At 49.4% G+C, this 25,731-nt stretch overlaps 1 protein-coding gene across 1 annotated transcript in view; it reads right to left on the reverse strand.

The window, feature by feature from the left end:
- ABCC1 (ATP binding cassette subfamily C member 1) overlaps positions 1–25,731 on the reverse strand; it is a 136,929-nt gene that overhangs the window by 90,110 nt on the left and 21,088 nt on the right. The window contains exons 2-4 of the mRNA XM_041747393.1: positions 7,666–7,842; positions 4,893–5,018; positions 214–351 (exon numbers count right to left, since the gene is read on the reverse strand). Coding sequence (XP_041603327.1) covers positions 214–351; positions 4,893–5,018; positions 7,666–7,842 — 441 coding nt within the window. The remainder of the gene's footprint in view (positions 1–213; positions 352–4,892; positions 5,019–7,665; positions 7,843–25,731) is intronic.

The following is a 25,731-nucleotide window of genomic DNA, read 5'->3' on the forward strand; positions in this document are numbered from 1 at the left end:
GGCCCCTGAAGCTACACAAGTGGGGCCCCAAGGAAAGAAAGTTCTGGAACAAAGGCTGGAAGAGCTAGGGAAATCCCTGTGGAAGAAACTGGGTCCATGTAGTACCCATCCCCTGGTTCCCGTGGGAACACATGCTTTCCGCCTAAGCTGGAAGGAGCAAGCATCCCTCCCAAGGGCCGCTGCAGGAAGATGTGGGAAAAGGCCACCACTTACCTCTTTTAAGGCAGTCATGATTTTGGATCTCAAGATGGCAAGGGCACACAGTAGGGCTATAAGCCAGAAAGTGAGCATGATCCCCGAGGACTGGACTCCCTTCCTTCTCTCGAGCTGAATTAAAAAGGTAGCAAGCAGCTGCAAGAGAGAAGCACACGACAGGAGTTGTCAGAAGTCCAGGCCCCAAACCCCCACAGTCCTGGCACGTATTAGGCCTGGAGCAGGGCTTCCCTCAGCTCAGTGGTACAAAAAACACAGTCTGGGGAGGACACGTGGCTCCACTACCAGCTCTGCTCTTGCCTTGCTGGTGACCCTGGGAGAGTCACTGAACTCCTCTGAGCCTCCGCTGCCTTGTCTGCAAAAAGAGAAAGGACAACAGCACCTAACGTGAAAGTGGTGGGAATTTACGGAGGCCGCGTACAGATCTGGGATAGGATGGCGAGGTCGGGGAGGAAGTTCAGTTTACAATAGGGGGAGGCACACATTTTCCTGAATGAATGGGCATGGCTGCGTGCCAATAAAACTTTATTTACAAAAACGAGCCGTGGGCCGACCCTTCAGTTACAGGTCATCCCAGCCCTGACAGAGACTAATTATTCTCCTCTGGGAAACATAAGGAAATGAAGGAAGTTACATCACCTGCCTACATTTATACAACTCGTCTGTGGGAACTTCATCAGCATGATGGTGGACAGGGGAGCCTGCGATTTTATTTCATTCCTGATACCTGGGACTAGTAGGCCATTTCGCACATGATTTAATGATCAGGGAGAGAAAATACGTGGTAAGATGGCTTTTTCCCGAAAGAAGGAGAAATGGCCATGGCCATTCCCCAAACAAGCAGACATGGCCTCCAGAGGTGCATCCCCAAAGCCAGTCATGAGCCAGACTTCTGAGGAGTCTGCCCTTACTCCCCAGAAGCACAGCCACCGGTCATTCATCCTCCTGGGGGGTGCCCTCATCTCCCTCACTCCCCACATTTAATATATCAGCAACCCACACCGGCTCTGCCACCAAGGCCAATGCTCTGTTCATCCACTGCTCATCCTGGACCTGCCCCCTCCCCTTGCTCTGGGTGACCCCATGGGCCCCCCACTGGTCTCCCCACTTCCCCACCTGCCCCAATAATCCAATCCATTTCCCCATTCAGAGGCCACAGTTGGCTTTTGAACACACACAGAGCCAGGCAAGCCACACCCCTGCTCCTAAATGTACCTGGCCACAACATCCCTGGTGAATGTCGTACCCAAGCTCAATGCCACGGGACGGGACCTGCTGCAGAACCTCCTGAAGTGTAACCCCGTCCAGCGCATCTCGGCAGAAGAGGCCCTGCAGTACCCCTACTTCTCTGACTTCTGCCCTCCGTAGGCTCCAGGACCTTGGCCAGGCTGGGGCCTGGCCTATTTAAGCCCCCTCCCGGGAGGGGAGAAAAAGCAGGGGATGCACGGTGTGCTGAGCTCCAGATGTGCTGGGCCTAGCCGGGGTAGAGGTGCCCGGCCTGTGTTCTTGACTCCCTCCATGGACTTTATTTAATTTCATAAATTGGCTCCTTTCCCACAAAAAACAAACAAACAAACAAACAAAAAAAACAAAAAAGTCTCCCTTGAGGACTGGGGGGTTTAACCTGGGGTCCAAGGACCAGGCTGTGGCCAGAACCCAGAGGTCCATGAACTTGGATGGGAAAACAATCACAGCTTTGCTTTCTCTCATCAGCACCACCAGTCAGAAGTGAGGGCAATACACCGCAGAGCATTAGCAGTCCCTGGGACTCTGTCGCCGTTAGAAACTGTATCTGAAAATACATGGGGGACGAGGTCTCCTGCGCTCACGTACAGCCATCGCTGCTTGGAAATGAAGGAGGGATCCCAGCCGCTGGGAGATCCTGATGTGGAAGGCACGTATATTTTTTACTTTGTTTTTTAATCTTTTGCTGTTTTTAAGCACGCTTGGTTTCCCAAACCAAGTGCCCTGCAACTGAACAATGGATAAACAATGTGTGCTGAAACCAGGCCACTGAATACACCCAGAGCAACTAAAAAACAAACAAACATCTCTGGACACACACAACACAGCTGGCCTGCAGGTCTGAGAAGTCAGCCTCAAATGGCCACGGACAGCACAGTGCCATTCACATGACATTCTGGAAAAGGCCAGGTGATAGGGAACGTTTTGGGGCAATGGGGCTGTTCCAGGCCTCAACTGTGGAGCTGGTAGTTGCATGACACTGTAGGTTTATCAAAACTCATGAACTTGTATTTTTCTTTAAAAAGTGAATTTTAGGGGCACCTGGGTGGCTCAGTGGTTGAGCATCTGCCTTTGACTCAGGTTGTGATCCCAGGGCCATGGGATCAAGTCCCACATCGAGCTCCCCGCAGGGAGCCTGTTTCTCCCTCTGCCTATGTCTCTGCCTCTGTGTGTGTGTGTGTCTCATGAATAAATAAATAAAAAATGTAAAAAAAAAAAAAGTGAATTTTAGTATATTTAAATTAAACCTCAAGTAAAAACATAAACACGATCACAAAATCTTCACATATATACGTGTGTGTAGGACTGGTTTCCTTTGTGATCCTACATTTTTTTTTTTATTTTTTTAAGACTTATTTTATTTATTCATGAGAGACAGAGAGAGAGGCAGAGGGAGAAGCAGGCTCCCTGCAGGGAGCCCGATGCAGGACTTGATCCCAGGACTCCGGGATCCCTACCTAAGCCAAAGGTAGATGCTCCACCGCTGAGCCACCCCGGCGTCCCTCCCTGATCCTGTGTATTTATATTAGGAACGTTATCCTCAGACCTGACTGGCAAAGGAGAAAGGGGCCCATGGCACAAGAAAGTTGGAGAACCAAAGTTTGGGAATGCAGAACCAAACAACAACAACAACAAAAACCACTTCCCCTGAAACTCAAGGTCCTATGGAGTCAGCCCTCTGCCCTTCTTGCCGTCCCTGCTGCCCTCCTCTCCTTACTCCCTCTCCCTCAGCCACACAGGTCAACTCCCCCATTTCTCCCTCTGACGCCCAGGACTGTTGCACACCCTAGTCTATTCTCTCCAACTAGACAGTCCTCAGCCTCCTCAACTTTTTAACTTCCTGCTCATTGTTTCAGCTCGGGCTCTACCACTCCTGGCTCCTTAGCCCCCAAGCCAAACACGTCCACCAAACTTCACCCTTACAGCACACTGCACAAGAACAAACTGTGCCCTTTTGGGGGAAGTTGTTCATTGAGTGTTTGCACAACTGCACATATGCTCCACAAGGACAGGAACTGTGTCTGTCTTGTTTCCAATCCCTGCCACACAGTAAGGATAAAAATCTATCTGCTGACTGCTTTCACCCCATATTCGTAGTGCCATCTCCTCCTGCCCCCAGGGGTGTAGACAGAATGTCACTGTCACAGGAACAGCAGGGCGGATCCTTTCCTCTGTCACGGAGCCTACAGGGCAAGGGAGACACTGAAGATCTCCTAGGCCACCTCTCAGCCAGCTCAGAGTGTTTTTGTTTTTGTTTACAATAGGTGGACAGGGGAGCCTGCGATTTTATTTCATTCCTGATACCTGGGACTAGTAGGCCATTTCGCACATGATTTAATGATCAGGGAGAGAAAATACGTGGTAAGATGGCTTTTTCCCGAAAGAAGGAGAAATGGCCATGGCCATTCCCCAAACAAGCAGACATGGCCTCCAGAGGTGCATCCCCAAAGCCAGTCATGAGCCAGACTTCTGAGGAGTCTGCCCTTACTCCGATGGGGCACGATGACGATGAGGCTGCTGTTGCCATCTCTGAATCCTTCACCCCCAGCCTCTAACCCCTCCTTGGACTCACTGTTCTCCCCACTTACAACATCCTGCCCCGAACCTGCTTCCCTGCTCACTCTCAAACACTCGAGGGCTATGCTTGCTGAGAACCTTCCAGGCTTCTCCGAGGACCAAGGTATGGCATGCATATGCAGGAACGGCCCTTCATTCAGAGTACAACAACGTGGCATGTGGGTGCCAAACCACAGCCTCCGCAGTGACCACCCCCTCACTCAGCTAGGTATTTGCTGCGTGACCCTGAGGACATTTAATGCCCCTGAGTCTTAGTGTCCTCCCCTGCCAAATGGGGACAAGGCTGCTCTGAGAATAGATGAATTCTAATCTCTCATTTCAAGACATGTAAACCCCCAACAACAGCACCAGGCACACATTAAGTACTTAAAACCTGGCAGCTGTAATAAAGCAGTTGCCCTGGGTGAGTGTCCCACACAATAATGGGCCCCCGTGGGGCAGGGTGGTTTCCCATTCAGCTTGGCATCCCACCTCGTAAGCCAGAAGCTAAAAACTCAAGTGGCCATTAGGTCACAGACAACTGGTGTCAATGACTGAGCTAGCCAGCACGAGAACGGAACACAGCAGACACGACAGGAGATGGCACCCGCCATTCAGCCTCAGTGGCAAGGAGGGTAACAAGGTGTGGTGGGGACTGTGGCAAAGTGCGCGGCACAGGCTCCCCTTGAAAGGCTGCAGTCATCTCTCAGGTCCGGCTGATTGTTGTCCCAGGAGACGATGAGGCTGCTGTTGCCATCTCTGAATCGTTCAGGAGAAACCCAATTTTTGGGTTTTTCTTGTGAGATCTTCTCATTTCTAGACGCTGGCCGATGGTTTTGGCCTCGGTGGTACCTGGTGGACAGCTAGCTCCTACTTACCATAGTGATGCCCAAGAGGGTTGGGCTGACCAGAAACACCGGGGCCAGGATTTTGCCCCAACTTCTTTCCCAGAAAGAGTAGAAGAGGTCTGCCCAGCAGACGATCCATAGCACAAATCCCAAGGCCTGGAAGAGAAGAAGGACATACATGTCTTACAACAGGCGGCCTGGAACTTTGCCCAGCACCCCTGCAAAAAGCTCAGCCTTGGAGGGACCAGCCAACCCTGAAACTATCACTGTGGTCCTCAGATACAGCACACATCCTCTGAGCACGGGCAAGTCCTAGGTAGGGCGAGCCAGCCTCCGCGCCATCACACGCTAGCCTGTAACCAGAGTACGATGCCCTCTGCACCCAGGGCATCACCATTCGTCTGGTCGTTGTTCTTCCCATCACGGGAAAATTCAAGAGCTCAGTCTACAGCTCACCTCCATCTGCCACCCTGAACGCCTGCATAAGGCACCTCACGCTCTAAGCACTCATTCACCAACATTCACGGGGTGCCTGCTATGGGCCACACGTTTTTCAAAGTGCCAAGGATACAACACTGAACAAAACAGACAAAAGTCCCTGCCTTCATCACGGAGCTTCTAGTGGGGAAAAAATGGGCCAAAACCAACCTGCAAAATGTAGGCTATGATGCCAGAGAGTGAGAACTGACATGAGGAAAAATGAAACCTGCAACACAGGGTAGTCAGGGAGGGCCCTTGCAATCAGGAGACATATAGGTAAAGAGCCAAATGTGGATATTTGAGGGAAATAACAATTCAGTTACAGGGAACAGCAAGTGCAAAGGCCCTGAGGTAGGAACTGCGTGTGGCAGGTTTATGGCTGCTGTGGAACGAGCAGTGAGTGTGGCAGATGGCTGCAGGGGAGCCTGGGCACCAGATCAGGCTGGGCCACACTGAGGATTTTATTCTACTAGAGGGTTTTTGAGCAAGGCGTTGTTCATTTCTTTGTAAAATCTGTTTTATATTTTAAAGGGAGATGTTGCTCCCCCCAAAAAAGCACAAAGTGCCCCCAAAGGTCTGAGAGGAAGACATTAGATCCACGTAGGAGGGGGAAATCGATAGCGTTTTGTGTGGTATGAACGAGACACGTTTGGATGAGGGTACTGTAGGCAAAGGGGCAGCTTCAGTAAAACCACTCAAGTTCTCTCACTTTTAGGAAAATTAAGTGTTCAGAAATGTGGCTTTTAAAATGAAGTGAGACACTTGCTAAGTCAAGAAGAGGAAATGGAATAAAGAACGTGACCAGTACCTGCTCTTGACATGTCTTCCCTGAGACAGCCCTGTAATGGAGACAAACAGGCAACACTCCGACCACAGATCCAAACGAACCCCATCAATCCCGGGTGGATGAACACCACACGATCCTAGGTATAAGACCCCAGAGGGACACAACACCTCTTCCATGGCTTTCCAGCTGGACATGCATTACCAGCATCCTGAGGAAACATCACACAGGCCCCCGCCGAGGAACTCCCTCTACCACAACTGGGCCACGCTCTTCCAATACATCATTGTCACAAAGCAACAAAGGAAGGCGGGGTGTCCTTCCAGATTAAAGAAAACCAAAGAGACACCATGACTAAAAGTACTGCATGAGGGGCACCTGGGCGGCTGAGTTGGTCAAGCATCTGACTCTTGGTTTCGGCTCAGGTCATGATCTCGAAGTGGTGAGATCGAGCCCCACATCAGGTTCTGCACTCAGGGGTGAAGTCTGCTTCAGATTCTCTCTCTCCCTCCCGCTCATGCTCATGAATGAATGAATGGATGAATGAATGAATAAAATCCTTTTTTTTTTAAGATTTTATTTATTTATTCATGAGACACAGAGAGAGACGGAGAGAGAGACAGGCAGAGGGAGAAGCAGGCTCCCTGCAGGGAGCCCCAGCAGGACTCGATCCCAGGACCTCAGGATCACGATCTGAGCTGCAGGCAGACGCTCAACCGCTGAGCCGCCCAGGTACCCCAAGACTGATTCTTGGATGGGGCTGGGAGTGTGGTGCTAGACAGGGCTGTGTAGGACAAGTGACAAAAGCGGAACTCAGACAGAAGATTTTTTTTTAAAGTATTGTGTTCATGTTAAATTGCCTGAATTTAGTAACTATACTGTCGTTACATAAGAGAATGCCCTGTTTTGAGAAAAGACACACCATAAGAATCAACAAGTAAAGACAGCATGGATGCTATCGATTCTCAAATGACTCAGAAAAAAATAAATGACCTGTGTAACTGGAGAGACAAAGAGCAAATCATAAAACAAGTGTGGCAACATGTTAAAACCTGTTGACTGTAACGGGGATCCAGGGTCAGCAGGGTGGGGTGGGGTGGGGGGAGTTCCTGGGATCCTTCCTGCCACCTTTCTGCAGCATGAAATTACTTCAAGGTAAAGACTATTGGGAGGGGAGGGGAGGGGAGGGGAGGGGAGGGGAGGGGAAGGCAGATAAAGAAATCCCCGGGTCAGGTATGAAGACCTCCTAATTGTCTCCTGATCATCTCGTAAGGGAGAGCTTATCATGCTCACCGTACTGATGGGGGAGCAGGGGCTCAGGCAGGTCAAAAACTGTGCTCAAGGTCACACAGCTGGTAAGAAGCAGAGCCCACCTGTGCACCCAGGTCTGAATCCAAAGACTCAGACTTTGCACACCACCTTCTAGAAGAAGGAACCCACTTAAGCAGAAGAAACGTGTCTGTCTTCACCAACCACCACTCCCCAACCCAAGCACACCCCACCCCACCTGCCACCTCGATGAAACCCCAAGGGACTTACAGTTTTGGTTTTGTTGAGATATGTCATCTGAATGTAGCCTCGGTCATGGCGCGAGAGATAGAGGAAGTAGAAGGGGAAGCAGAGCCAGAGGTAACAACAAGGCACCCACACGAGGACCGTGTTCTGAAAGCACTTGGTGAAGTCGGGGTTGCTGGTGTTCCACGAGACGTCCCGCTCCTGCGGACGAAAACATAAGATCAGGATCCACGGGCCGTGGGAGAGGGGGGCCCAAAGGTCAAAACTCAACACGATGGAGCGCAAGAAAACACATGAGACCCTACCCTGAGGCCCTCTTGGGCACAATGTGCCACCTGGAAAGATCAGGAGCCAGAAAGACCATGAGACAAAAAATAAGGCATAAAGGCAGGTCTTGCCTCACAGAACCGCAAGGCCTGGGACCTGCGGCAAGTCCCGCCATCATGAAGAAGCTAGAGCCTATCACTGAAGAAACCCAGAAGGGTATTCCCCTGTCAACTGAAGAGTCCTTGAGTCATTATGAATCACCCTACCTTACCTGAGGACAACTGAGGACTTCAGAAAGTCTTCTTCTTGATCCCCATCACCACCATCGGTGCCACCAACATCACCATCATCATGACCACAGCCACCATCGGCAGCGCCACCACCACCATCATCATCATCATCGCTGCCACCACCACCATTAGCAGCATCAGCATCATGGATGACACCCAAGTTGTAATCTAAGTGCTAGGTTCTATTCTAAATGCTTTGTATGTGGTTATCTCCCTTAATTCTTTGAGGACTCTGTCATTCTTTTTTCAGAAGGGCGAGCCAGGGCACGGACAGGTTTGGTGATATGTGTCAGTACCGCACAGTAGGCAAGATCTGGAGCCCAATTCAAACCCAGCCAATTTGGTTCTGAAGTCCCTGCACTGAACCACTAAGTTATCTAGTCTAGGAAACAAGTTTAATTGGTTTTCTTTTTTTAGGAACCCACACGTGTTTCATTAGAAATGTGCCAAACAGGGGCACCTGGGTGGCTCAGTGGTTGAGCATCTGCCTTCAGCTCCAGGGGGTGAACCAAGGGTCCTGGAATCGAGTCCCACACTGGGCTCCCCACAGGGAGCCTGCTTCTCCCTCTGCCTGTGTCTCTGCCTCTCTCTGTGGGAGGGAGGGAAGGTAGGAGAGAGGGAGGGAGGGAGGAAGGAGCCAAATAGATAAGCAGACACACAATAAATGGATCAAGTATATGGGCCCAAGAATAAACGTCATCTGTCAGTTAGGACTTCTGTAAATGGAGAATTTAATTCAAGTCCTGATTTGACCACTGACGGTTACACAACTTTGGGAAAAGTTATTACCCTACCTTGGGGTTTTCACTTCCTATTTCTACCATGAGTAGGTCAGGTAACATCAGAGATCTGACACCGGTGGCCCCCAGGCCAATTTGGCCCACGGTTTGTTGTTACTGCTGTTGTTTTAGCATGCTCTTTAAAGAGTCTTAGGTTAGATGCCAACATTTAAAATCAGAAAATTTCATGTAAACATTTAGGTCTGGCTCCACTTAGAAAATGAGAAAAATCTGGCAGCACCGGGCCCAAATTCCTGCTTCACTACCATCAGCAGGAGAGCTGGGGAGCAGCCCTTCTTAGGATGAGGTCCGGGTGTTCCAGCTGCCTCGCGGACCCAGGCCCCATGCAGCCTACTTCCCTCCTAGCATTTTCTCCCCACCACCAGACGAAGCACACTCCAGAAAGCTCCAGGTAGCTCTGATCCCTACAGACTCCCCACAATCAGGTAAGTAGGACCAGCAAGGAACTCCAAGGAACCCGGAAACTTAGGGCTCTATAACAAGCCTGCAAGCCACATAGGAGGACGTGAAAGAAGGTAATGGGAACAAAAAGATCATTTCACTTAAAACACACATTTCATCAAAATTCATGCTCCAAGCTTCTCAGAAAAGACACCTCATTATGAACAACAACACTGAGCATAGTTAACGCTCCTGAAATGCACACTTCAAAATGGTTATTAAGATGGTTAAAAAAAGAAAGGATTTGACATTAAGAAAGAGCGCAAGTGGGGCTCTGGTTATTAAGTAGGTACCTAAACTGGTTCTTCAGAGGTATAATTATTCTAGGATACGAACAGTTATTTCTCCAGAACCAAGAACAAGAAAATCATTGATAAATAAACTTTAAAAGGTCAACGCACACAAAGGGATTAGCTAGGAAACTTCTAGACACAAAGAAATCCTAAAAAAGGATAAAGGTCACGCCTCCATGGACTTGGCATTTGGAAGACAGCCTTGTAAATGAGTATAAGAGTGGTTTAGATCAAAGACTGATTATTTGGACTGATTTCACATCACTTGTAATTCTTGAGGTGATGGTGGAAAAGAGAATTAAACTGTTAGTTGGTTATTATACACAGAACCGTTTCTGAGCAGTTGCCAGAAAAAGCTCATTCCAAAAGAATTTGCCTTTCTTGTGAAAACAATGCTGGGCAATAATATATGCGGTTCTGTATAGCAGAAGCTGGTTCATGTATGAGACATTTCCATAACCTAATCCTTGCCCCAATTATTCCTTGTCTGGACTACTTCAATAATTCTCTAACCATTCTAACCACTCCCTGCTTCCAGTCCTCCTGGCCCCACTCAGTCGTCCCTACTACAGCCAAAGTTATCTTACCTACTCGGACATCCATACGTGTATCCACAAGATACTTATCTACCCACCCACTCACCCATCCATCCATCCACCCACCAATGCACCAACTCATCTATCCATCTACTCACTCCTTACCCATACATCCATGCATCTATCTATCCAGGCACCAACTCCCATCCATCTACCCACCCATGCACCAACTCACCCATCCATCTATCCATTAATCCACCCACCCTCTTCCCATGCATCTGTGCATCCATCCATCCATGTACCAACTCATTTATCTACCCATCTATCCATCTACCCACTCCCTACCCATGCATCCATTCATCCATCTACCCACCCACACAACCAACTCATCACCCATCCCTAGCCATGTGTCCATGCATACATGCATCCATCTACCCATCCACCCATGTACCAACTCATCCATCTACCCTCTCCTTAACATGCATGTACCTAGCCACCCATCCATCCATCTACCTGTCTATCCATCTACCCACTCTCTACAAATCCAACCATGCATGCATGCAGCCACCCACCCAACATCTACCAACCTATGCATCAACCATCCATACATCTACCCACTCATGCACCCAACCAACATTTCATCCATGTTTCTCTCTTTGTATTAATTTACTTTTTTAAAAGGTCATACATTTTATGTGTCAAAAATGTTTCAAACTATATAAAATGGCATGCATATGGTGAAGAAGTAATCTCCCTCCCTGAATCTGCAGTCCCCTATCCCATCCCACAGGCAAAATTGCCCTTGCTAACATCTTGTGTATTCTTCCAAATATCTTCCAGATGAAGTGAATCGATTTCGTTTCCCCAAAAAGTATAAAATATACTGTTCTGTATTCTTTTTTTTAAGATTTTATTTATTTATTCATGAGAGACACACACAGAGAGAGGCAGAGACACAGGCAAAGGGAGAAGCAGGCCCCATGCAGGGAGCCCGATGTGGGACTCGATCCTGGGACTTGATCCGGGGTCCCCAGGATCAGGCCCTAGGCTGAAGGCAGCACTAAACCACTGAGCCAGCGGGCTGCCCTGTATTCTGTTTTTAGCCTAATATTAGCAACTGATTTTCTCAGTAACAGAGGTATGTTTTATTCTTAAGACCTTTCTTTTAAATAAAGGTAAAAGTGACATGCCATCTTTGCATCTCAGTCTCTAACCCTGTCTCTAGAAGCAACCATTATGGGTTTCTTGCGTATCCTTCCAGAAAATATTTTATGTATGTGTGTGTATATATATGTGTGTGTGTGTGTGTGTGTATCCAGCTTTTTCTTGTGTATATACACACACACACACACACACACACAAATACATATTTTCTGTTATCAAATAGAAGGGAGCATCCACCTCTCATTGTTCTGTACCTTCCTTTTTCTCTTAACTTTTTTTAGTTTTTTTTTATTTATTTAATCTCTACACTGAACGGGGGGGGGGGGGGTTGAACTCACAACCCCTAGGATCAAGAGTCAAGAGTCAATGCTCTACGAATTAAACCAGCCAGGCGCCCAGCTTTTTCTCTTAAATAACAGGCCTTAAAGGTCATCCTGCACTGCGAAAGAAGTGTTTCCTCATTCTTTGTTCCAGGTACTTGGTATGGACTTGACTTTAACTGACGAGTCTCCTACCGACCGGGCATGAGCTACTCTAACAGACAAACAATGCGGCAGTAAATCGATAACCTGGGACGTTCCTTGTTTCACATACACACAGGCATATATATAAGATAACTTTCTAGAAGTGAATGTGTGGGGACAAAAGGTGCATGCATCTAAAGTTAAGACAGATAGTGTCCTCCAAGGGGGTATCAATTTATACTCCTCCGAACAAGGTACAAAGGTGGCTACTTCCCAAACAACACGTATTACGAGCTTTTTGATCTCTGCAGAGGTGGATGTGGAAAATAGCTCACTATAGCTTCACTCCCTCCCTCCATAATGAGTGAAATGGAAGATCTTTCCATATGTGTTAAAAAGCAGTAAGGCTTTCCTGCTCAGGGAGAAAATTCACAGACTTAAGTATTCATGTTAATAAATGGGACAGATCTGATTGTCCTCTCTCCTCCCGGTAACCAGCTTGGATGGCTCCCTGTCCCCTTCAAAAGCCAATCCCTGCCGTGGTTCGTGAGATCTTCCACAACTGAGCCCCATCTATTTCTCCTACAGTTTCTCCCACCCTTGTTCCCCAATGTGTCAACTCTGGTATTCACTCAAAGAAGCATTTACCACACGTGCATCAAGGCACTGGAGACTCAGGAGGGCCATGGTCCCTGCTTTTAAGGCACTCCCTAGCTGCTGGTCAGGTGAATGGTTCTCTGGGATACCTCTGGCTAGATGCTCTTCCTGAAATGTCTTTCTGCTGTAATAAACTCCTATGCATCCCACAAAACCCAACTTGGGCATTTCCTTTAGGAAGCTTTCCTCCCCACTCCCCAAATCCTCAGACTCATCCCCCCAATCCTTGCAATTATTTTCCTACTTGTCACTACCTCTGTTCTACGAGGACCATGCAAGGACCTCAGTGCCAGGACCATATTTATTTACTCTGGACACCTCTCCTCTTCACCTGGCAGGTACCCAGAAATTACTGAGTAAATGGCTCATGCCATGCCTCCCCTCTCCAACATCATCTCCTACTTTGCTTTTTAAAAAATAACAATCTATCCAGGCAGAACCTGGATACAACCCTGGACTTACTGGTTGGGCAGATGTGGACTAAAGTTCAGGCCCTGACCTCATGAAAACCTGTGCGGGTCACTTCACTTCTCCAAGCTTAGTCACCTCCCCAGTGAGATGGTCAGGAAAACCAAGGGCCTGGAGGGGGTTTTGGCCAGTAGCAAAAGGCACAGTGCATGAGAGGTGTTCTGCATGGGACTGTCACGCTCTAGACACGAGGGGGTGACAGCCAGTAGCAGACGCTAAGAATTCATGCTAATCCCCACCCCTGGCACTGGCAGGGCCCAGACTCAGGAAGCTCAGAGGACAGAGAAACACTCGACTTAGGAAGTAAGCAAGAGGAAACTGGGGAGCATCTAAGGACACGGAATCCCTGGCAAGGAGAAGCTGAAGAAATGCTCAGCTCAGCGAAGGCAGGAGCCAGCCCTTCAGAAGGCAGCTTCCTGCTCCAAGCCGCACGCCCGCCCTGACCCAGAGGGAGAGGCAGGAGGGAGCAGCAGGGGGGGACCGGGGGGCACGCAGAAAGGGGAAACCTGCTCGTGAACGTGCAATTTCACTGCTGCAGGAGGCAGCCAAGATGCCACCTGCCCCCAGGCCGCCTCAGCCGGCCAACAGTGGCCCTGACAACTGTCCCCAGAATGAAGACAACAGTGTCAGGGCGTCCGGTGTGTCCCTCACTGGCTGGAATTATAAGGAATCTTCTGTAAAAGGGACTCCCTTGGCCGCCCCCTGGAGACCAGCAGCGTGACCCCACTATCTGGGGTTTGGGCAGGAAACAGCAAATGCGGAGGGCCACTGGAAGGCTTAGGAAAGGCGATGACTCACGGAGAGTCTGCGGACCACTCGTGGCTCACGACCTCAGGGCTTGTAGCCACCCCGCTCTTCCTTCCAGCAGCTCTGCCTCCAGATCCAGGGAGCTTCAGCAATCAGGCTGGCCTGACCACTGCTCTCTAATTCTGGAGCGGCCATCGGGCCCCAGGCTGGTGACAAAATTCAACCCTGGGAGAAGGGAGTCCAGAAAACAGTCACCAGTGTGGACCCAGGCAGCACACCGTGGGGAAAGTGGCCCAAGAAAAGCTCCATACAAGAAGAGCATCACAGACTCCCCCAACCCATATGATTAATGGTGTGAGGACACCTCAACAGCCTTGGTGCCCTTTCATGTGCCTCCCCCTACAGCCCCCAGCCCTGATGCTCAAGGATTGGGGGGGAGGCACACATCCAAGTCTACTTGGCCCACAAGCTCGGGGAGTTTGTAACATATCTACTGGGTGCTTTCATCTCACATCCTTCTCTCTTGGAGCAGAATGATGACGACCGGCATGCTGAGCACCAACGTACCAGGCATATCACTCAGTCCTCACAGGAGAGGCACTGAAGCTATGCTCGTTTCACAGATGAGGAAACTGAGCCACCGGGAACTAAGGCATCTTGATCCAAATCAATCCAATCACAGCAAAGATGCTACTCTCTTGTCCCCAGTGATGCAAGGCTGAGGATGTGGGGTTTATAGGTGTCTTGGCTATTTACCAGGGAAGCACCAAAAGTTGGGAGGGGAAGGAAGCAGTGTCACCTCTGTGGAGAGCTGAGAACAAAGTGAACATTATAAAAGGCGGAGATGAAAGAAACTGGTACTTGGTGCCATGGTGGGGGGGGATGGGGGAAGGATGCCACTGGATCAAACTTCACCTGCAGTCCTTCTTCCCAGTGGACCTTTCCCAATAAATTCACTATATTGTTTAAACAAGTTTAAAATGAATTTGCTCTTGGGGCATCTGGATGGCTCAGTCGGTTGAGCATCTGCCTTCGGCTCGGGTCATGATCCCAGTGCCAGGCTCCCTGCTCAGCGACGAGTCTGCTTTTCCCCCTCTCCCTCCTCCTCTGCCCTTCCCCCCCCCCCCCCCCCCCCGCTTATGCTCTCACTCGTTCTAAGTAAATAAAATCTTTTTTCAAAAATTAAAAATAGGGGATCCCTGGGTGTCTCAGCAGTTTAGAACCTGCCTTTGGCCCAGGGCATGATCCTGGAGTCCCGGGATCGAGTCCCGCATCGGGCTCCGTGCATGGAGCCTGCTTCTCCCTCTGCCTGTGTCTCTGCCTCTCTCTCTGTGACTCTCATGAATAAATAAATAAAATCTTTAAAACAAACAGAGACCACATAGAAATATTTAAAATAAAAAAAAGAAATATTTTAAATAAATAAATAAATAAAATGAATCTGCTCTCACAATACAAAACATCCCAATAATACAAATTTTGATCCACTGAGTCAACTTTCAGATAATAATATGACTCAGAATTTGACATGCATGAATTTAGGGTTTATACCATTACCAGTAGTATATTTCTGGGTAAGTCACTGATCTCTGAGGCTCACATGGCCCACCAGGAAAATGGAGCTACCACCCTCTCCTCCCTAGGGGATCATAAAAACCCACATAAATGATTATTATTATATACAAATTCTTCAGCTGACTCTTTTAGAGTCCACTTCTTTCCTTCTGTTCTCCTCCTTCTTTATTCTCCTTCTCCTTCCACATCATCCCACCCCATCTCCTAAAAAGACTATCCCTTTGTCTCCTAGACCCAGTTTTCTTCTCTATTTGCATGTGACCTTAGACAAGTTACTTAACCTCTCTGAGTCTCATCTCCAAGGCTGAGAATACCTATCTCTTAGAGCTATCCCAAAGGTTAGCTAAAATTACACACAGGGTCTTGCACACTATTGTCAGTAATCTTAATTCTTACGTCAGTAACAAAAATCATACCATTACAAAATCATGTATATAACAGAGACGCCTGGGTGGCTCAGCAGTTGAGCATCTGCCTTCGGCCCGGGGTGTCATCCCACGGTCCCTGGATCGAGTCCCGCATCGGGCTCCCTGCATGGAGCCTGCTTCTCCCTCTGCCTGTGTCTCTGCTTGCCTGTCTCTCATGAATAAATAAATAAAAACTTAAAAAAGATAATGTATATAACAAATAAATGGCATGTATATTAAGTATATAAATAAAATAATGGTATTAATGAAAACTTATGCCATTGTATAAACTTCATATGGTATAAACTTCACATGGTGACCTTATATCGTTATGGATAATAATACCAGGTAGCATTAGCTAAGCACTAATTATGTGCCAGGCACTATTTCTGTGCATTTGAAGTGAATTAATTCGTTTAACCTCTATGACTACCCGGAAGGGAGGTTTTATTGTGAAGCTCCTTTGCTAGAAAAGAGACATGAAGACAAATAACTAGCCGTGGGTCAATCAGCTTGTATGTGCTGAGGCTGGGACTCAAACTTAGGAAGCCTGACTATTGAGCTGCCCTCCTGATCCCCGTGCTGGCTCCTCTTGAAGGGGAACATAGGAATTTTAGCAGGGTTTTCTGGAGCTGTGCCCATGTCCATGAAAAATCTGGGCCAAGAGGAAGATGTGAGTCCTTCCATCATCACCAAGTTCAGACCCCATTACCTGTACTCACTGCCCATGCTGCTGTTACAGATCACCATAAACTAGGTGCCTTTTTTAAAAAAAAAAAAGATTTTATTTATTTATTCATGAGAGACAGAGAGAGGCAGAGACCCAGGCAGAGGGAGAGGCAGGCTCCATGCAGGGAGCCTGACGTGGGACTTGATACCAAGACTCCAGGATCATGCCCTGAGCCGAAGGCAGATGCTCAACCACTGAGCCACCCAGGGGTCCCATAAACTTGGTGCCTTAAGGTAACACCCTGGTTTAATCCCACAGGTGCAGAGGTCAGAAACCTGAAAGAGGTCTCGGTGAGCTATGGTCAAGGCATGGGAAGGGCTGCGTTTCTTCAGGAGACCCCGAGGGAGAATCCATTTCCTTGCCTCTTCCAGCTTCTAGAAGCTGTCCACATTCCTCCGGTCACAGCCCCTTCTTCCATCTTCAAAGCTAAGAGCCATCAGGCCAAGTGCTGCTCACACTGCCACCTCTCCTCATTTGTGCTCTCATGTCTCCCTCTTCCATTGACAAAGACCCCTGTGATTCCTGTGCAAGCCCAGATAACCCAGGATACCACCCATCTCAAGGTCAACTATGAATAGTGGCCTTATTTCCATCAGCCGTGCAGCATCCCGGCTTCACGGCTTCTGGGGACCAGGCCAGGGCACTCTGGAGGGGCCGTTATCCAGCCTACCATGTGCCGTCAGGAGCACTCTGGTCTGTCCTCACCTCCATTCAATGGCTCTCCCGCTGGCACCATCACTCCCCTCAGCAGGGTCAAGTCCAGAAGCCACCCCAGGGCTGCCCAGCCCAAGTGGCAGCCCCACACGGAGTGGTCCTGATGCTGACCGCTCTCTCAGCTCAATCGAGCTGGTCACAGAAGTACCGTATTGTAGGGTATGTCCTTGGCAGGGGGCCCCATGGCGCTCCCCCACAGGCTGCTGCTCCGACCTGGCCTACACAGCTTCTACAGGGACACCAGGCCTGGGCCTACAGGGATGAGGGGAACAGCTCTGCCCAGGGCCCCACTGGCTGACCCTGGGACAGGAGGGGTGGCTCTAGAGAGGAGGGCAAGCAGACAGCAAACAACAGGCGGGGTACACAGTTACGAATCTGAACCGTGGCTCTGGGTCACCTGTTATCTGGAAGTGAGGCTTCCTCTGACCTATTTAGTCACAAGGACCTACTCTGAACTAGGCATTCCAGTGGGGCCTGAGGGTCCTTTCCCGGATGTGATCGCCTCAGCAACTCATGACAGGTGGCTTTCTATCACTCGGAGGACAATTATTTATCAGGAGATTCCTATGTTCCAATAACATTTGGAGGTCGGGTTCCTACTCTCAGAGGATCATTCTACTAAAACAGGCAGATACTAAATAGACAGCTACGTGCATGTCCAATGGCAGCACATGCCCTGAAGGAGAGTAGAGGGGACAGAGAATAATGGTGGGAGGTGGGTACTATTACAGAAAGAGCTCTGGGCCAGGAGGAGAGCCAAGCAAAGACCTGCAGGTCAGAAATTACGTGACACTTTCCCCCATCGACAGGAACAAAAAGTCTGAGGGCTCGTGGGGGTTCTTAGTGGCCCTATACATCCCATTTAATCCTCACAAACAACTCTGGGAGGCAAGCACTATAATTAAACCCTTTTTACAGATACAGAAACTGAGGCCGGGTCACATAACCTGCAGGCAGCATGGGTAGCCAGGAATTTGAATCCAAGGGTAGATGCCTTCGTATACCTAGAAAATGTTCTGTTCGCTTTTCTTTAATCACATGCATGTACTACTGTTCCCATTTAAAATTAGTATATAAAAAATAAGAAAATAAGTATAAAAGGGTATACATATACAGATGCTTCTGTAGGCAGGGACATTTTCTTAGAAGGATACAAAAAAAAAAAAAAAAAGAAAGAAAGAAAAAAGAAAAAGCTAACAGGGACTATCTCCAGGGCGGCTAGAGTAAGAAGCCACTATTCATTTTGTTTTATTATCTTTAGCACCATTTGTTTTTTTTTCACTCAGCCTGTATTACCTCTAAACTAATAGTAACAAAAGGAATTCGCACTTTGAATAAACAAACTGTGACAGCAGGAATTTAAGGGGAGACACTGCTAAATGCTGAGCTGGGAACAAGGAAAACACACATATCTACTGGGCGCTTGTAATGACCCCAATAGTTGAAATGTCGGGCACAGTGCTAAGGGTTTTCCAAGCATGAGTCCATTCAAAGCCCTACAAAGTCAGGGCAGTTAGAATGCCTCCTTTTCGGACCTAGGGGACTCTGAGGCCCAGAGAGGTTATGGAGCTTGCTTAGGGTCGCAGAGCTGGGCTTTGAACCTTGAGACAGACACTGAGCCCTAACCTCCCAGGCTGCACCACCTCTCAGCCAGGTGCTTAGAACTCCAGGGGATGTGCATGCTCCAGGGCCTCACTAGCCAGCCTGGGGCAACTTGGGAGGCAACATTCTTTTTTTTTTTTTTAAGATTTTATTTATTTATTCATGAGAAACACAGAAAGAGAGGCAGAGACAGAGGCAGAGGGAGAAGCGGGCTCCCCATGGGGAGCCCGATAAGGGACTAATTTCGGGACCCTGGGATCATGACCTGAGCCGAAGGCAGATGCTCAACCACTGAGCCACCCAGGTGTCCCCAGGAGGCAACATTCTTTGAGCAGGACATCAAGTAAACGTCCTCAGGCCTTAGGGAGTCCAAGATCAACTGTGCAGAATGGAGAGGTAACATGCTAACGCAGACGTGGAAATATGCCACAACTCCCCCGACCCACCTACCCGACGTGGACAGCGCAAGGAGACAGCTAAGAATACAAGGTTGGAGGTCTGGGTTCTAGTCTCCACCTTGACACACAGAGATAGGTAGGTGCCTGAAAGCAGTGTTTCTCAATCTTGATACCACTGGTATTCGGGACCAGAAAATTCTTCTTTTTGAGGGCTACCTATCCTGTGCATCAGAGGATGTTAAACAGCATCTCTGACCTCTGTCCAGTAAGCACACATCCCATCTAATCCTCACAAACGACTCTCCAAGGCAGGTGCTCTAAATCCCTTTCATGGAAACTCAGGTCCTGTAACCTGCAAGCTGCACACCCAGCCACTGTGACAATCGAAAATGCCTCCAGACACTGCCAAATAGCCCCAGGGGAGGCAAAAATTGCCCCTTCCACCCTAAAGCAGAGGCCTCACCAGGCCTCAGTTTATCTGTGAAATGCGTTCTAGAACCTAGCTATTACAGATTCATCAGGAGGGTTAAATGATATGACCCAAAAGGGTTCCAGGTTCAGTTCCTGGCCAAGAAACCACTCAATAAAACACAGGGTTGGTTGGTTTCTTTCATCCATCCATCCATTCATTCATTCTCTCCATCACATGAGTGTTTATTGAGTACCTACTCTGTGCCAAGCTCTGGACTCATCAAGGGGATGTGGGGATAAATCAGACACAGTCCCTGCTCCCTAAGACTCACAGTCCACTGAAGGAAGACACAAGGTCACAGAACATAACTGCAAAGGGCAATGTTCGCTATGCAGGAAAGGGAAGGGTGTTGGGATGGCAAGCATCAAGGTGGGGGTCAGGGAAGGTGACATTTCAGCAGTGGAGAAAGCAAGGGTCAGAAAGAGCCCAGCATGCAGAGATCTGGGGCAAGCACCTCCAAGGCAGAGGGCGCCAGGGGCAAAGACGTCATGTGGGTAGCCACCTTTTCAAAAATGCAGAAGGGAGGGAAGGATTCCAGAAGATGAACACAAGTAGGAGCAGCAAAGACAAGGGATCCTGGAGCTGGAGGGCCTGGGTTTGAATCCAGCTGCTTTCAAAGCTCACTTTTGCCCCTTGACCTTCAGGTAATTAGCTAAACTCTCCGGCCCTGGTCTCCTTCACCTGCAAATATATCTAATAATGGAACCTGCTGTGCAGACTTTGGGTTAAGGGCTTAGCTTGCCTGGAGATGCCTAATCAGCTCTGGGCAGCATGGACTGGGATGTGTGGGGGTGTAGAGCAGGGCGGCCACGAAGCCAGTGTGAAGCCACGGGGCTGCGACTCAGGCTGATGAGAGTATGAATAGGAGAGGAGCCCGTACAAAGCACTGACCGTGTGTGCCAAGCACTGTGTTCCTGCTTTAATTTACTTTTATTTGTATTTTTTAAGTAGCCTCCACACCCGGCATGGGGACCAATGCAGGGCTTGAACTCACAACCCTGAGGCTGAGACCTGGGCTGGGATCTAGAGTCGGACGCCTACCCAACCAAGCCACCCAGGGGCCCGTGTTGCTGCTCTGACATCCATCACTCCGTTTCCTCATCAGAGCCACGCCCTGTAAGGCAGGTCCTGCATTCTCCGCATTTTACAGAGGGGGACACGGAGGCAAGCAGAGGTAAGAAGACTCGTCGCATTTTACAGAGGGGGACACGGAGGCAAGCAGAGGTAAGAAGACTTGTCGGAAGGCACAGGGGCAGGACCTGGTGGGAGCTGGGTTTGAACCCCACCAGGCTGGCTGCAGAGCCCCAGCACAGGCACAGAAGGAGATGTGCAGGACACAGCCAAGCAAGGAGCCCTGTTTCTGAGGAGCAGAGGTGAGGTGACCGCTGGGAACCGATCCAAGCGCAAGATCCCCCGCGGAGGGACAGGGCTGAGCCAGAAGCAAGCGGAGCTGAGGAGCACAGGGAAGCAGGGAGTCAGGTCAGTCAGGTCAGGGCCTGCTGGGCTTCTGGCCATTAATCCTATTTACAGAGACAGCAGGAGGCCTCCACTGCCCCGGCAGAGGCTGGAGAGCAACTAGGAGGTCTCCGGCCTGTCCTGCCCCAACACAGAGAGAGGCCAGGGCAGCCCGCGGGGAGAGAAGGGCAGCAGGAGCCAGCATCACGTGGGCAGCCATGTCCCCCCCCTGCTGCTGCACTGAGCTGCGGCCTTTCCTCACCCTCTGACTCACCAGAGCTAAGAATAAAGCCCAGAAATATTAACGGGGGTGGGGGTGGGGTGTAGAAGGGCTACATCCAGACCCTACCGCCAGCACCCAGGAAGTCAGGCCATGGCCCTGTGTAAGCAAGAGCCTCAAAGCATCACTGCATCCTGGCACTCAAGGTGCAGAACTGAACACCTGAGCAAGACAGGGACAGGCGCTACCTGCAAATCCAAGACTCTTGGCTTAAGAGGACTGACAGCCAAGATGAAATCAGAGCCACAGCTGCCTGTCACAGGTGTCCAAATGTCAACCGCAGCCAGTAGCTTGCTCTGACCCGCCTTGACCCCAACTCTCCCAGTGTTGGGCCCTTCCCTACAAAGCATGCCCCTGCCCTCATGGTCCCCAGCCCACCCTGACCATTTTTGCTGATTTTGTCCCAGCCACCTCCTGTCCTCTGATCAGACTCTGGAGCTTCAGGAAATCCTCCATTTGGTCACATTCTAGGGACCTGAGAGGGGTGTGGCATATACCAGCCAGAGGAATATATCTGAGGACACAGCAGTAAACAGGACAGACAGCATTCATCCGTTAACTGAGCACTGCTTCCAGCTGCTGAGGACCCAGCTGTGAAGGGCAGGCCTGTCCTTGTGGAACTGACAGCCTTATAAGAGGAGAGAGAGAGGGGATCCCTGGGTGGCTCAGTGGTTTGGCGCCTGCCTTTGGCCCAGGGTGCGATCCCGGAGTCCAGGGATCAAGTCCCACATCGGGCTCCCGGCATGGAGCCTGCTTCTCCCTCCTCCTGTGTCTCTGCCTCTGTGTGTGTGTGTGTGTGTGTGTGTGTGTGTGTGTGTCTGTCTGTCTCTGTCTCTATCATGAATAAATAAATAAATAAATCTTAAAAAAAGAGAGAGAGAGCATCAACAGGATAAAGGGAAAAACCATACACACATACATATAGTGTGTATAAATATACACATGTACATACATATGTGTGGGCATGTGCATGTGTACTATGATGAAAACAACTCAAACAGGCAGGAAGAACTTGCTGAGAATGGGTATTTCAGTAACACATTAAAGAAACAAGGGAGTATGGGGCAGCCTGGGTGGCTCCGCGGTTTAGCGCTATCTTCAGCCCAGGGCATGATCCTGGAGACCCGGGATCGAGTCCCACATCAGGCTCCCTGCGTGGAGCCTGCTTCTCCCTCTGCCTGTGTCTCTGCCTCTCTCTGTGTGTCTGTCATAAATAAATAAAATCTTTAAAAGAAAAAGAAAAGAAAGAAACAAGGGAGTAAGCCAAAAGGCCATTTGGGGGGAAAGCACTGGAAACAGCAAGTACAAAGGTCCTGCAGTAAGAACATGTCTGGTATTTTGCAGCAATAACAGGTCAATATGATTCAGCAGTAGTGGGAAATGAAGTCAGGGAGGAAGGCAGGGGACAAGGGAGGGACAGACTACGCAGGATTCACAGGCCATTACAGTCACTTTAAACTTTCACTCTGAGTGACATGGGGACCACGGATTTCAGGCCTTCATCTAATTTCAGTTTCCAGAGAAATTGCTTCTACAAGTTTTCCCACAGGGAACATCTGACAAATGTTTGGAAATATTTCTGGTGTCACTACTGGGGTGAGACTTAACGCTCTGGGCGTTTCGTGGGCAGAAGCTAGGGATGGCGCCAAACATCCATAATGTAAGGACAGCCCCACCACAGGGAGGTACTCAGCCCTGAAGAGCAACAGTGCTGGGCTGAGAAACCCCATCTAACAGAGTCCCTGCCCTCATCATATCCCGTATCAGGCACAGTTTCAGCCTTTGACCACATGACACTGGGCAACCAAGCCTGTTTCCAAAGCCATAAAGTGTGGATACCAACAGAATGAAGCAAATAAGCATGCAGTTAAGTACAGGCCAGAACATGCAGCGGGCGCTCAATAAATGTCACTGTCTTATTGGGATTACTTCCAGATCCACCTCTTCCTATGCTGCTTCGACATTTTCATGAGTTACATGCAAAACATTTCACCATGCGTGTGCATGATATCGCATATGGATGGAGCCAGCAGGAGACAAGGGCTGGCTGTGCCCTCACCAAGCTGACACTCCTTCGTGCCTCGATTTCCCCGGGGGGGGGAGGGTCCTGGCCTCCACCTCATCCTGCCTGAATTAACCCAGTCCCAAAGCACCTGCTCCGCTCACCAGGGGTTCTGATCACCCAGAGCACTTTCCCAAATGACAATCTCTGCTTCCTCCACAGGGAAGGTGCTTTGGAAATACCTTTAAATGGCAGAAGCTGGGAACAACAGAAAATATCAACTTCCTTTTAAGTTGATTTTCATAGGCTGTATGGGACTCCGATTTAAATATATGTGTGCACCCAACAGTAAAAAGGTACTCTTGCCTCCCTCTCCCTGACAAGCCGCGTCCGCTCTGCACCGTCCCCCGCACCCCATCTCCGTATACAAACCCAACCCCACCTTTATGAGTTTCCTTCGTACCTTTCTGGAATTCTTTAGGTAAATACAGCTACATATTCTTATTTGTCCCCTTCTTTATCCAAGAGGTATTATACCAAATACAATGACTATATCTTGACATTTTCACTTAAAAAAAAGGGGGGGGGGGATGCCTGGGTGGCTCAGTGGTTTCGCGCCTGCCTTTGGCCCAGGGCACGATCCTGGAATCCCGGGATCGAGTCCCGCATCAGGCTCCCAGTATGGAGCCTGCTTCTCCCTCTGCCTGAGTCTCTGCCTCTCTCTCTCTATGTCTATCATAAATAAATAAAAATAAATCTTAAAAAAAAAAAAAAAAGGAACTTGGAGGCAGGCCCTGTCCTCACTTGTTCCTTTCTTCTGGAAGCATACCCACTCCTCCGTGGAATGGCGGGACATCATCTATTTACCCAGGCCCCTGTTGCCCACCACTTGGGTTGCTGCCAATCTTTTGCTATTCCAAACAATGACTCAAGGAATCCCTTAGAAATTATTCCTCAAACTGAAGAAAACACAGAAGGCCTGACCCAAGGGTCAACAGCTTTGCTTAATCACTCCTAAAACCTCCCAGGCGGAAAACAAGGTGGTGCGGGTTAAGTTGGATAAGCCGGAGATACACAATGAGCGTCATAAAAGCGGTGATGAATGTTGGCCCGGTCACCCCTGTGGGAATCCAGCCTGTAAAACATCACGAAATGCATCAGAAGGAAACGGAATCCCAATCCTGGAGGGCGATGTGCATCCCCACGTCCACTGTCGCATCACTCGCAACAGCCAAGACGGGGAAACTCCGGCCCACGGGCAGACGACGGGATAAAGAAAACGTGCCATATACGGACACCATGGAGCATCGTCCAGACATCAGCAGAGCATCCTGACGTGCGTGACGACAGGGATGGACCGTGAGGGCTTTGTGCTAAGTGAAATGAGCCAAACAGAGAAAGACAAACAGTGTGTTCTCATTCACGTGTGCGATCTGCAACAGCTGAACTCCGACGCCGGGCCGGCTCGGATGGTGGAGCACGCGACTCTTGATCTCGGGGTCTCATGAGTTAGAGCCCCACGTTGGGTATACAGATCACAATCAATCAACCCACTTTAAGAAATAAAAATAAAGGGATGCCTGGTCGGGTCAGACGGTTGAGCAGCCAACTCTTGGTTTTGGCTCCGGTCATGATCTCAGAGGTCACAGAATCGAGTCTTGCCTTGGTCGCCACGCTCAGTGGAGAGTCTGCTTGAGATCCTCTGCCTCTGCCTCTGCCCCACTCATGCACACTTGCTCTCTCAAATAATAAATCTTTACAAATAAAGAAAATATATCACTAAAATCATTTCACCTGCTTTTTATTTTTTTTAAAGTGGCCTGCGTTCTATTTCTATCAGATGGTACTGGTCCAAGCAATGGATGGCAGAGAAATCATCAGGGAAATGACGGCACATGGATTTGTTTTGAATATAACCTAGCCATGACCTCTGGTATCTATCTGATAAACATGAAGTCCTTTTATTAACATGAAATAATAAAAGTAGAAAGTGGTACACCACTAGAAGATAGGGGATTCATTCAATCCCTCCCACACCTGGCAAATAGCTCCTGGGTTACTACCCAGGCTCCTAACTGGTTGCTGGCCTCCACTCGGGCCTCTCCTCCACCCCACAGACAAGGGATACCTTCAAACTGTAACCCAAACCTGATACTCTCTGCCTGAAGCTCCTCACTCACTGCTCTTGGACCACCCTATGCCTCAGGGCCCTTGCACAGTTGTTCCCCCTGGAGCCCTGACCCTTTCACTGCCCTGCCTGCAACCCAGAGGCAGCCTTTGGGCCTCAGCAGAAGCAGCCCTTCCTCGGGGAGGCCTGCCCACCTCCCC

The sequence above is a fragment of the Vulpes lagopus genome, chromosome 3, assembly GCF_018345385.1.
Source record: "Vulpes lagopus strain Blue_001 chromosome 3, ASM1834538v1, whole genome shotgun sequence".
Taxonomy (NCBI): domain Eukaryota; kingdom Metazoa; phylum Chordata; class Mammalia; order Carnivora; family Canidae; genus Vulpes; species Vulpes lagopus.